This window comes from Dryobates pubescens, chromosome 1 (assembly GCF_014839835.1).
Source record: "Dryobates pubescens isolate bDryPub1 chromosome 1, bDryPub1.pri, whole genome shotgun sequence".
NCBI classification, from domain to species: Eukaryota; Metazoa; Chordata; class Aves; order Piciformes; family Picidae; genus Dryobates; species Dryobates pubescens.
In genome coordinates, this window is record NC_071612.1 from 7,538,218 (window position 1) to 7,551,823 (window position 13,606).

Genomic DNA, 13,606 nt, shown 5'->3' on the forward strand with positions numbered 1-13,606 from the left:
AATTGGAGCATTTTGCTCTGTCGGGATCTGAAGTAACTGAGACTCATTTAGATGGGGATGCGAGATAGCTCCTGTCTGACAGAGGTAGGTGCCCAGTGCCTCTTGAAATTCAAAGGGAGCTGGTATCAAATTCCATGAGGGTGGTTCCTTTGAGATCTTTACCTAGGAGCTTTTTACAGACTATTAGTAGCTTTTTACAGATTGATAGTCTGGGAGGTCTCATGGTTTGAAAATCAAGTGATAAAAAGCCCCTAGCAGTTAAAGAGTCATTGTACAAAGATGGACTTGGATTTGCTAAAAAAAAAAAATAATTATCTTTGCTCTTTCCTGAATGAATCCCCAACAGTCTGTCATAGTTTTATAACATTGGCTGGAAACTGATAGCATCCCTGGAGTCAAATGGACTGAAACTATAACCCTAAAGGATGCTGCTGGCTCTCTGGCAGCTGGATGGTTCCCAGTTCCCACTAATAGATACCACTTATACTGCACAGCTACAGCCCCTTCCTCTTCCCTTGCAAATCCATGGCCCCAGCTCCATCACTTTCAACACAAGTTATTTTCCTGTGGTTTGACTGTGGAGAGCCACTTCTGCAACCCCACCACACTATCCCAGAGGCAGCAGCATCCCTACTCCAGCGAGACCCCTGCAATGGCATCTCCCAGCACATCTGTGTGTAAAATGGAGGGCCAGCTCCTCCCTGGGTAAGCTTTCTGCCTGAATCTAGTCTGAAAATAGACCAAACTAAACGAAGATATTCATTCTGTACAGCAGATGAACCAGTGACTGTCTTATTATTTCTCCATATTACAGAGCAATAACATAAGCATCTCTGATGTACTTGAGTTGTGGTCTCTAAGTGAAATGCAGCAAACAGGTGACCAAGTTTTAAAGCAGCTTTTAACAGGAGAGCTCAGGAATATTGCTCACTAGAGTACCACTGCTCCTTTGCAGTTACAGCTATATTTGTGTAAGACAAACATTTGTATTGTGTTTAATGGCAAGGCCCTGTTTTTACTCACTTATTATTTGCATAGTGTTCAGGTCCAGCCTTACTTTGCTGAAGGTGGAAAACCCAGCTGCTGTGTAATCTTTCCTACACTGGCAGTCTTCTCGCCTGCTCCCGTTATACGGACATTCGGTCGGGTTATGCAACCTAAATCAGAAGAAAACCCTTTCTACTCATGACTGGAAAATATTGGCATGGGAAACAAAAACATTGCAAAGCTCAGGATTAAAGGACTTCTTACCTGTATCCATACACTTCTGAGAAGTTCTCTGCATCCCCATTTACAAGGGTTATGTACTCCTTTGGGCTGTCAGTATGCATTCCAGAGCAATACACCTGAGAGAGAGAAGGCAGAATTTTGTCAGGCATCATGTGCAAGGGGATTGCTGAGAAAATTGAAGGGAGAAAAAACAGGAGTGGAAATGAAGAGCACATGCAAGATCCTCCTGCGCCTTCGGGAAATGCATCAGCTATCAATCTGTTGCTGAAACGCACCTTTAACGTCTTTCCTTTGACTTGAAGGAGATATTCACCATCTTCAGCGACACCTTTGAGATTCTTAACTTCTCTGCAACTCCTTGGTAATTCACCTGAAACAAACCAGAGAGACTTGTAGTCACTGAACAACGGTACGTCAACATTTCTCATGTCACACTGTGAGGCATCCAAAGCTTCAAAACATCTTGTTTAAGAGGTTTCCCTGAAGTGCCTTAGCACTTTGTTGGATGGCTCCCAATGCTTGGAGATACTGCTCAGCTCTAGGAGTTCGATGGGAAGCGATGCTGAAGCCACAAGAAAGGCAAAGGAAGGTGCAAATCCTCAGACTTACAGTCATGGACGTTATGGCACGTCCTCCTCTCTTCAGGTTTCAGATCCACATGGCACAAACTGCTGACCTGGTCATCGTTTGTCAGACACTGCACCGAGCGGTGCATGACTCCAACTCCACAGGTGACAGAGCACTGCAAGACAGAGATTTGTATTTTATCTCAAGGCTTTCTGGGCTTCAGAAGAACAAAGGCAGCTTGTTTCCTTTATATCAAGAGACAGCAGCAAAAGCCCCAGTCCTGCAAATTGTTCAAACACAGGCTTAATTTTAATCAAACAAGTAATCCCTTCTATTATTAATCCCTTCATTATTATCATTGTCACTAACTATTTCAAGTAGACAACTGAACTTCACTTGGCACTGAAACACTCTACAGGATGAGGCAGTATTGGTTAAGCTGAACTGTGTGCTCATGTGAAATTGTTTATTTCTCACACTGGGAAGGTCTCACAAGAGAGTAACGGAACACAAGAGCATAGTGGAACACTAGAACAGGTTGCCCAGGGAGGTAGTTGAGGCCCCATCCCTGGAGATATTCAAGGTGAGGCTCAACATTGCTCTGGGCAACTTGATCTAGTTGAGTAAGCCCCTGCTTACTGCAGGAGGGGTTGGACTAGATGACCTTTGGAGATCCCTTCCAACCCAGACCATTCTATGATTCCAATGTTCACTGTAAAGCCTGAATGGCAGAAATCCTCTCCTGGTGGCTGGGAGACATGGCTTAGAACTGACAGAGGCCTCTGAACAAACATGACATAGGTGGTTGTTTTCTACCCAAAATGCACCATAACCCCCACAGTCTACAAATCCTCTGTCTTCTGACCCACTGAAGAAATGACTAAGCCTACAGAAACACTGGGTCAACCCCAACAAGCCCAAATCAAGGGCAATTTTAAGGCTCAAATTGCACAATATACTGGAGCTACCCAGCAGCAGCTTGCTTGTGCTGCTTGTCCTTCTGCACTTGTCCTTGGACAACTTGTCCTTTCAATATTTGAGAACTGAAAATCACGTCTTTCTACAGGTAATAGGTTAGGCTGCAAAGAAAATGATGATGCCCATCTATTTAGAAATTATTAAGTCTAAAGGAGTGCACCAGAAAGGAGTTGGCCTTCAACAGCTCATGGAATTCATAACTTGGTCTTTATTCTTTAGTGGATCCATACCCAGACAACTTAACTAAGGAGCTAGGCAGGACTCTCTTTGTCCAAAGGTAATGGTATTTTTACATCAAATCCCTTTGAAAATCGGAGATGAGAAGGGTGGTAACACTTGGTAGTTACTGGGACATTCAGCAGCCCAAAGTGAGGACAAAGGTCTTGCTCTCTGAAATACTCTTCACAACGAAGTTGTATTAACGAGTTAGACATTTCACACTGAAACTCTGGGGGAAAATACCAATTAATTGAGGCTGATCTCTACGCTCTAACTCCTCTTTTCTGACTCTCAGGGAGGATCTGAAGCTTCCTGTGGGGCGGGAGGAACTTAGGTTTCAAACGGCTCTGCAACAACTTCCACTGCGTTTTGCTTGACTTGACCCTTGGTGCCTTGTAAAGGTTTGACAAATTCCTACGAATGCCTGAGCTGGCTTAATAAATCAAATTTATGGGAAAACCATCACATTTCAAAGAATGTCAGAGGCCCAAAAAGTGAAATGTTATCACCTTAACTAAAATTTCATCTTGTAGTTCAGGCCCCAGAAGAGGCTCTACACAAATGACTTTAGCAGAAAGGCTAAGTTCTTGCCTTAAGAAGCAGGGGAAGGGGGAAAAAAAGAAAGAAAGCTCCTTTCAAGGCTCAAATTACCAGTGTTTTGGTCTATCAGTCATTCTCAAGTCCTGCTCATACACATGGCCAAGCGGGACTAACCCCACTTGACAGCTATCCATTGATCCCTCTAGCACAATGCTTTCAAATCCTTGTTTTCTGGCAGTAACTCCATTTTCTGACTAAGCATTCAGCATGACCATCAACACCGCCACTGATTTTGACTGCATCCAAACTACCGTGGGGATCATGACTCTACCTACAGCTGCTGGGACTCTCTCTGATGATGGGGTTCAGTTTGGAGCACGGAGCTCTGGGGCTGCAGCTTTAATTTTGCATTAATTTATGCAGCACTTAAATGCCAAACCTGCAGACTGTGTCCCCGGTGTAAAGAAGAATAAGTTTGTCCCACCTTATTCGGTTGAAAAAAGAGAAGTTTGCCAAACTTACACTTCCCCAGTTGCCAACACGCCAGGATGCCGAGACAGGGCACTCCCCGAGGTAGCAGGGCTGGATGTTGGGAGGCTGTGTGCCAGGACAGTTGACCATGTTCTGGTACCCGTACTCATAGTGGTCCTTCCCGGTGTAAATCTCACTGCAGGACACCAGGCGCTGTCTGTATCCTTTCCCACAGGTGACGGAGCACTGTGGGCAGAGGAAGTGCCTGTTAGCACAGCACGCTTTGGGAAAGCTGCCCAAAATGAGGAGGAGAAGCAGGCTTGCCAGCTTTTAACACAACAAACTGCTCTGAGGGATCACTACTAACTATTTATGCCACCCAAAGGTGTTGTGAGGAGCTACAAGTAAGCTGGCACCCAGCTTTTTTTGAGCATCCAGTTCTTTGTGCTGTCCCATAAGCTGCTCCAGCACCCTCTACTCCAGATTGGCTCCTGGGCAAGTGTTCTCTCTTCCCAGGGACAAAGAAAGGAGCAGATCCTTGGAAGTCAGAAATTTTCTACTTTATGGGGTTGCTTTCTTCTTCTTCTTTTTTTTTTTTTTCCCTTCCATGGGATGCACAGAGAAAGAAAAGACCCTGAAATGCAGGTACTTGGAAGCACCTGGAAGAAAGGGAAGGTTTTCCTTGTAATTATAGGACAAACAGTGCTTTTGCTTTCCTCACCAAAAGGCAGAGTGGCAGCTGGGGAAAGCAGAGCTCCAGCTCAGCCATGAGCTCTCACCCACCCCCTTATCTTCTTTGGGCCTGAGTGCTCCTGAGGAGTCACAGGTAATGGGAGTGGGTAGAGGGTGTCTGGGCAAGAGGCAGACATGGCTCCAGCCTCACCGGCACCCTGTCTTAGGAAGTCACCCAAGAGAACAGGCTGCTTGGAGAAATTCTCATCTTTCCACATTTCTCCCTCCTGCACTATCTTGTCTCTTTCCCCCTTCAGCCTCTGCATGTTTTCCTTTTCCCCTTCTCTTGTTCTTTCTTTTTCATCAGTGATATGTCAGCAAGCTGCCTTGTCATTTCCCTCTGCTGTTTCTTCAAGTGGAAAGAAATCCTTCACTTGCTGCAGAAGGAAACAGGCTGAGATTAGCCTGGGTCCTCTTGCTTGCAGCACCTGCTGCAAAGCAAACTCCTTGCTGAGCCCTCTCTCAGTTGTGAGGGTGAACCTGCTGCTTTTGCTCACACCAGGTCCCCACTCCTGCGTAAGATGGCATTGACGAAGGATGTGTCCCCATGGTCACATTCAGGCTTGCCTTTCTCTAAGGATGCTCACCCAGTTCATGAGGCTCCAGAGCTCTCAAAGAAGGGATGGAAATAAACCCAAATAAGTAAATAAATGAAATAAATTGGCACAAAACCAAAGAAGGTGCTTGCTGAAGGCTATGTGCTTTGGAAGAAAATTGCCTCTGGGTATCAGCCAGGACTCTGAGCACACTGGTGTTTACTCTTTAATATCCTGGTCTTCTCTCACAGCCCTCCTCCTTTCTCTCCAGGAGGGAAATTGCACACAGAAACAAATACAAAAATAATAATGAAACCATGCAGCGCTGCCCTGCCACTGTTGGTTTGGGCTGCGATATCTCAGAGAGGCCAGCAGCAAGAGGAGGAGAGCGTGGTCCAGTGCCGAGTGCGGGGACAGGGATGGGGACTCACCTCTGACCACTCCCCGGTGATCCAGATGTACTCGCAGGGCGGCAGCCCACAGCTCTCCATTTCGGGGGGGCGTTTGCTGGCATCACAGTAGCTGCTGCTCTGCACCCGCTTGTTCTCGTCCATGCAGACTACCTTGCGGTATCGAGATGCCTCCCCACATGTCTTCATGCACTGTTTGCAAGAAACAATGGCTCATGCAACCCATGAGGGACTTCAGTAAATTAATCCACATCTGCAAAGTGAGCTAGCCCTCCTCCCCGCAGCTCAAGTGAGCAGATGGCTCTGTGCCCCGTGCTGGCAACTCTCGTTGGTGTCACTTGGTGGGAAATTTGTGCCAGGCACTGTGGGAGCATCCAGTGACAAATGGCCCCCATCCTCTGGAGGTATCAAGCCAAATCGCAGACACAGAGAGAGAGGAGGAACTGAGACAGCAGGTATTGGGATGGGGCAGAAGTGGGGTCCAGCTGTGCTGGGACCAAGAGATGCAGGGGTGGGCATACTGGGTCAAGAAATTAGGCAAAGGGAAAAGAAAGGGACCCACCCCCTTCCAAAATACATGCTATTGCACCCTTGGCTGTGCCTGGTGTGGGGGAGTCTGTTCCCCAGTTCTCTGCTCTGGCATGGAGTTGGGGTACAACTCTGCAGCTGCTGCACGAGAGGGGATCCTGTGAGTTTATTCTTTATTAAATCTCTGCCCTTCCCAGTATTAAGAGCACCCCCTGCTAGCTGAACACAACTGCTCCCCAGGGGTTTCTGGAGACTTTAAGGACTCTGCTTGTCTTGGAACAGCCCCGCAGCAAGACTGTGCTCCTGGGAGTAGGTCTGTGCTCAGAGTGCATCCTATAACACACACATGAACCAAAACAAATCAGCGTTAAGAGCAGCCGTCTGGATAAAGCCCTGTTTTCTTAAAGTTACTGCCTGTAATGAACTTCTAACACTTTCAACTAACTGGATTAACAAGGAGAAAAATGCATGGAAAATAATCATTTTATGTAACGTGCAGGAAACGTCTTCCCTTAAGGAAAAGGATACAGCATTCAATCAGACCATCCCTGTCTGTACAGAAACAGTGTTTGAAGGCACCTAGGCTTGGAGGACTCTGCCAGATTAATCTAGTTAGAGTCTTACCCTCCAAACATGATTTTCAGCCTCCCTGAAGCAGCTCCTGCTCCCCTGGCTAGCCCATAATTAGCAAGATCTTAGTGGGTTCAGTTAATTGTGAAACGGAGGCACTGTCAGAGCCCCCCTCCTCCCTTTTTGCAATTAGCTGCCAGAATCAAAATGGCAAATTATGGGAGAACTTTGAAAAATCAGATCCCTCCGTGCCACAAGCAGCAAAACAAGAAAGCTGCAGCAAGTGCAAAGCTATGTTGGTTGCAAATACTTAGTAAATGAGCAAAGTAGAAGGGGACGGTGAAGGAGAGGCAGCCCTACAAAGCAGCATTTTTTTTATTCCAAAGGAATAACTTAGGAGCTCTTAGGCAACAGTCAACATTGCAAAATCCTCAGTCAGCCAAAAAAGCCCAAGGGCTTCATGTGCTTTCAACCTTATTTACTCTCTAGTCCTTGGAATGGAAGCTCCTTCTAGGTCTGTGCTGAAAAACTGTGATCCTATAGGGGCTGGAGGAATTCACTGGAGTGTGATGTCCCCAAGGACCAAAAAACCTGTGCTGCATTTGTGCTTCTCTAATATCTCCCTGTTATAGAAGTAAAATCTGGGGCTTATTGCATGTGCATAAAGCATCACTGATGCTCCACTGTCACATACTTCCCTGAGCAACACCTTTCAGTGGCAGTGAGAATCCAACTTTCCTGTTCCTTCTTAGCAAGTGACTTTCCAGGAGAGTAGGAGCAGGGCCATGGTATGCTCCAAGCTCTCCTTGTGTCTAGTTTCATGTATTCCAGCTCAGCATAGGATAAATCATCCCAGTCCTCCACTGCTCACCAGCAAAGGAGGCATCTTGCAAGAACTGAGAACCAAAACAAGGCTGATTTCATCTCCTCTTCTTAATGTATATTTAAGCCTAAATTTGCAAAGTACATTGGCTCACACTTAATCTGAAGAAGCTGAACAATCCCTATGCCATCAATGCCATGAAGAGCTATCACATCAAAAGCCCATCTCATTCAAAATTATCAGTTGCTGATGAGAGCTTGACAGCCTCAAGCATGCTCACTCCATCCTCCTTTGGGTTTGTCTGCAAATAATGGCTGTATGGCCAAACAAACCTGAGCCAGCTCTGTGAGTTTTGTCATCATCAGTAAATTAAGGTTTGATTGTTTGTATTTTTAGGGATAACTGGCAAATAAAATAATCCCACCGAGATATTAAATATGGCTCAAAGACAGTGAGACTACCATAAGATAAATCAGAGAGAAATGCTGCAGATGTTCTCATCAGCCACCTTGAGGTTATAAAACATTATTCACATAGGAAGTGGACAGTTCAGTTAGCACGAAAAGGCCATTTTCCCTTTTAATATGGTGATAGATTTTGCATGAAATCTCCTTTTCATGACTGATCTAAATCTCACATAAAACAGCAGGGCCAGGTTACAGCAGCTATTGATAGTGAGAGCTAACAAAGCAGGTCAGGCATTTGACAATATTTGTCTCTTTTGCCTCATTTCCCAGATTTTAAACTGGTTTTCTGGCAGTGTAAATTAAGGACCTTTCCAAGCACTTCTGCAACTGTTCTAAAAGAGCAATAATAATTAAAAACCCCAGAGGCATCGCTTTGTGAAAGCATTCACTGTTTTCTCTTTTTGTTTAAAACAAACAAACAACAATCCCTCCTCAAGCCTCCCCCCAAACAAAATCTGACACAGAGATGAAAGCAATCCCCATGCCACAAACACTTCAAACATGCCTTGGGTAACTGCAATCCACGTCAGGCAAGCATGGCATGATTTTCCCCCAAATGGCAAATGTCAAAGATTCCAGAATTGCATTGCAGAGTCCAGATCCATGAATTGTCATCCTTCACAGACCCAAAACTCTTCTCTCTCCCAATTTCCCCTTTTTCTTTGTGACCCTGGTCTGAGTTTTACTTTGACATTAGCAAGGCCCTCTCTATTGACTTTCTTCTCCCCAGTGTGGGCGCTGAGAACAGCTAATTAATGGCAATACACCAACAGGGCAATAAACGGTTTCCAATAAGTTCCTTATTCCTTCTTTGGCAAGACCAATTTTTTGGTTTTTTCTAAGCAACAACAACAAAAAGGAACAATAAAAAACCCCTGTCTCGACAGATTCCCTTTAAAGATAAGAAATGAAGAACAAGACAGCACTGGGATGTTATTTCACATCCTGCCTTTCATGTCAATTAGGGTTCATTGCTGTTCCCTGCTCAGAGAATATTAATGCAATCTGTGCCTCCTCACTATAAATAACATGCAGCCAGTACTTATGGCTGGGAAGAAGGTGCTATTACTTTTCTTTTCCATCAGGTACATCAGAACAACAAAAGAAGTGCTTAGTAGAAGTGCTTGGAGTCAGCCACGGGGTCAGCTCACATTGGACATCTCCTGCAGGTTCCTATTAATGCTTATTTATGGGTGAGGAAACTTCTAGCCCACCCCTCTAGCGAAGCTCCCCTCCATAATGTGCAATGGGAAGCCCTGGAAAACTCAGAAAAACATCAGCACTGGAGTCCCACTAAGGGCCTGGCAAGGTGGGAGTGGGCAAAGGACCTCTTGTTGCTGGCTTGAAAAGTTGCAAAAATAAGGGGAAGAGATTGAAGGGATGGGGTAGGAGCCGTGGCTTTTCAGGGCTAATTACACCACTGGGTGAGGACTGCAACTGCATGCTGTTTGGTGACCTACTTTGCTGCCTGGAAATTTATTAGCTGAAGAAATCTAATGAGCCCTGTAAAAGCAAAAAGTTCATTGCAAAGAATTTGCTGGAGCCCCCTCAGCCATGCCTACATTTTTATTCCCAGGCTGGGGTGGTTCTGTCAGGTACCATTACGTGATCAGCTCGGCTTTGCCTCCCATTGCGCTTCCCTGGCAGGTGGGAATGGGGCATGGTCCCATCTGTCCTCTTGTACTTGTGGCCATGCTACATAGGATTATAAACCTAACATTTTAAAAGCTGCTGAGACTGAGGAAATTAAGTTATGTTTGCTTATACCATCCCCATCAGGCTGAGGTACCATGGGCAGGGGGAGATTAAATAATGCTACCCAAGCAGCTGCCTGCAGCCTGGGGTGCTTCTTGCAGTCATGAGCCAAGAACGAGCCTGTTGTGGGGGGAGGAAAGAAGAAAGCAGACGTTGCCTTAACCTTGGAAGTTCTTGCTGTAGCAGAAAAGTTATGCAGCCTCTGCATGTATGAGATGCTTTTTCTCTTATCAGTTAATTTGCTTTTCCCGTCCTCCTCTTTTTCCCTTCTATTTTTCTCTTTCTTTCAGTGACACAATAAAGGCAGGCTCTGGAAGTGCCTCTGAACACCAAGGCTTTGAGCAGGAAACCGATGGTGCCTCCCTGTCTTTTGTTAGCAGAGCAGGAGGCCCTGTATCACATTTATGCCATGGCCTTTTCACACTGTTTTGGTGGGGGAAGGGACCTTGACCAATTTCATCCTCCTTCAAGACCCCTGTGGGCCATGCAGGAGCAATATAAAAGCAGCCTGACTGTCAGTGAAAGCCAAGCCCCTCCCTTCAGTTAGTATCTCTCCTGTTCCAAGAGCCGCTCACCACAGGTGTCACAGTGGCCAGGATCAGACTTTGATCATGTACCTCCAAAGTCAGTGTGATTTTTGCTGTTCAAAAAGTGGAGGGTAGAGTCCTTGCTGCCTTGCTACTGGGGCTAGCAATGGTTTTGAAGGGAGGCTGATGCACCTGGTGGGGAGGGCCCATGATGGCAGTCCCCTTCCCCTTTGTGAAGAGGGCATCCTCTCCATGGGAGTGGTGACCTCTTCTGCAGGCTGTGTGACACCGGAGTCAGCTCTCTCACACTGGCAGTTCCATCACCTATTTCCAAGGCTGACAGTCCCTGCACTGTGGGGAAAGGTTTGGGACAGTGGGATAGGGATGGAGGAGAACTGGGGCAGGACTCTCTCATCCAGGGATAGCTAAAAATGGAACAAAACAAGATTTAAGGTAATAATTTTGCTGTCTGGTCTGAATGCTCTGTGCCATAACCAGGTGCACACATGAAGCTTGCCATGGCACTCTGTGGGAAGTTCGTGGGAGGGCTCCTCTTGGACCCCTTCTTTCCACCCAGAGTCACCTTGTCTTCCTGCCCACCCACTGGCCCACAATTCAGATGAGTCAGAATTGCTTCCCAAGTTATCAGAGCAGCAGCTTTACCCTTTGCTCCAGCCTAAGTGGCTGGCTTTGCTAGGGACTGATCCCACTCACTCAAAAAAGCACCATCCCCTGTGGGAGACCTCACCTCAGCACTGCTCATGCCTCGACAGAAAACACAGACTGGGAGCTCGGAGAAGGAGACAGCTGTCAGAAAGAGCTGGGGTAACGGAGCAGGAGAGTGAGAATTACCAATGTTCCTTCATTTCTTCAAATCCACAGGCTGCTGGTGCAGCTTGGCAGGGCTCGGCCTCCGGGAACAGACCCAAATCCGCCCTACCCTAAACCTGCTCATTATTTGCATAGGTCTCAGCCAAACGCAGAGCGGCACACAGCAATAAATTAACCCTACTGAGGTGTTTCTCAGCTCCCCCTTCCAGCCAGCACACATGAGCGCTTCCTCTGCTTGTTTTTTTGGAAAGCCCATGCTGCAGTCCCCACATCCCAGCCCTCCAGCAGTGCTTCCTGGCCTCGCTGATCTCCAGCATCATCCTGTACTGCACGCTTGAGAGCACAGGTGACGTGACCCTGGGGAAGGGCTGAGGGGGCGACCCCGCTTACCGCCTGCCATTCGCCGGCTGCCCAGTGGTGCGTGGGACACTCGGGGAGGTGGCAGTCCCGCTGCGGAGGGGGCCGGAAGGCCGGGTCGCATTCTGCCTCTTCGGCTGCCTTCGGGGTGCCGCTGTGGCACTGCACGACACGGTGCTGGACACCCCGGCCGCAGGACACGGAGCACTGGAGAAAAGCACAAAAGGTGAGTGGCAATCCCCATCTCTCCGCAACGGTAAATACCTCGGGGCGCACCCTCTGCTCTGGGCTCCACTGATAGCAATGCTCATAATGCCAGCACTTAAAGTTCCTGATTGCAGGAGGGAAAAATTTTGGGTAGGTAGAGCAGAGAGGCTGAAATCCCTGCTCTGCTGAAGCGGAGTGGGAATTTTGCTGCTGGCTTCAGTGGGATCAAGATTTCCCAGCCAAGATTTTTCTTGCAAAACCCTCTGGGTTTAGCAGCACCTCTACCCCCAGCACAACAAAGCAGAGGTGGTGAGGGTCTGAGTATTACTTCTCAGGCAGTTGGCTCAAAAAAAGTAATAGTTCAAAATACATCAAATTCCACAGGTGTCACTGGAGTGGACTTTAATGGAAAGCAAGCCCAAAGTAGACAGAAGAAAGTCTGTAGCACTAGAGAGGTAAAGGTATGAGATACTGTTGGGATTTCTCTCAGCATGCATCTAACCATGCACATGGCCACAAACTAGGACATACTCTTGGTTTGTGGAAGGAAATTTTTACAATAACTGCATTTCCTTCATCACACTGTGAGCACATTTCTCTCCACTCCTAGGCACAGCAAGCAAAGCCTGAATTTCTCTGCTTCTCAAACATCTCCAAATTATTATCTACACTCCCAAGGCTTTCAACAGCTTGCCTTTTTTTTAGCACTGTGACTGCACACTGAAGTGTTTTAGCAGTACTTAATGTCCCTCTGGTATGGATTCTCCCTGGCTAGATCTTAAAGGATGCCATATAAAGCGTACTGTAGAGATGTGAAATAAAGAGAATTTGCACTTATAGAAGAAAGCATGTAAAAATCAAAGGCATGCTTTTAAAACATAGATATTGCAATTAGCTGGTTGCTGAATTAAGAATGTAAGCAACCTTATTAATACTTCAGGAACTAAGGAAACAAGTTTACAGCTTGTTATTACAATACCCATAAACCCCGAGCCTTCTTGAGGCAGGGAGTTAAACACAGCCTATTGTCTCCTCTGCAGAGAATTCCTCTGTAAAGCTCCGTTTGCTTTACTATCTGAATGCCCCATAAAGGACCAAAGAAAAGCTGACTGTAAATATTCGCCTGGCTCCAGATATTTGTAAGAAGGGGGCAGGGGGAATGGGGGTGTGTGGGGGGGGGTAGTTTATTTGTGCAACTTTTTAAAGCAGCAGTGACATTTCTGTCACTTGTGATGCAAATGCTTCCCATATGCTGCTGTGCTGCCTTGCTGAGACTAACGGCGCTGTTTGTCCTATGCATTCCACAGGGGATAGTTAAACTGAATAATGGCCACAAACTTGGAGAAACACATACAGCAGGAAGTATACCATGCTCTAAACTGCCTTTTGGGTTATATTTATTATACATCTAAAAAGCGCATGCCTGGGTATGTTATGATAAGGCAGAGCAAGGCACGCTGAGGCTCCTTCTCAAAGGGCTGTGCTGGTGTGACACATGGGCAGAGTGGGTTTGGGGAGAGGGAGGCTGAGCTGTGGCTGTGCAGGGCAAAACAGGGCACCAGACAAAGCTGTAGACTCATTTCAGTGTGTGTCTGGGGTGAAAATTTGCCCCTCTGTAAGCCCACGAGGATAAATCCTGCATCCTGGCCGAACTGGTGGGAGGACTCATAGTGGGGGAGTGAGAAACCCTAGGACCTCAGGTCAGGTTCCTATGTCCCAGATCATCCCTTGGAAGAGATCAGATACCCATTGTGAATGAGCAAGCAAAGAGCTTTTCCTTGGGCTAATTGCAACAGTGCACACAGGAAAGGCTTTGCTTAGCTAAACAGGCTTCCGAAGTGCACTTGCTGGCCAGACA

The 13,606-nt window shown here is 46.8% G+C and overlaps 1 protein-coding gene across 1 annotated transcript in view; it reads right to left on the reverse strand.

Annotated features, from left to right (window-relative positions):
• ADAMTS9 (ADAM metallopeptidase with thrombospondin type 1 motif 9) overlaps nucleotides 1-13,606 on the reverse strand; it is a 90,595-nt gene that overhangs the window by 9,430 nt on the left and 67,559 nt on the right. The window contains exons 30-36 of the mRNA XM_054161136.1: nucleotides 11,575-11,748; nucleotides 5,705-5,875; nucleotides 4,057-4,251; nucleotides 1,840-1,972; nucleotides 1,506-1,600; nucleotides 1,252-1,346; nucleotides 1,024-1,157 (exon numbers count right to left, since the gene is read on the reverse strand). Coding sequence (XP_054017111.1) covers nucleotides 1,024-1,157; nucleotides 1,252-1,346; nucleotides 1,506-1,600; nucleotides 1,840-1,972; nucleotides 4,057-4,251; nucleotides 5,705-5,875; nucleotides 11,575-11,748 — 997 coding nt within the window. The remainder of the gene's footprint in view (nucleotides 1-1,023; nucleotides 1,158-1,251; nucleotides 1,347-1,505; nucleotides 1,601-1,839; nucleotides 1,973-4,056; nucleotides 4,252-5,704; nucleotides 5,876-11,574; nucleotides 11,749-13,606) is intronic.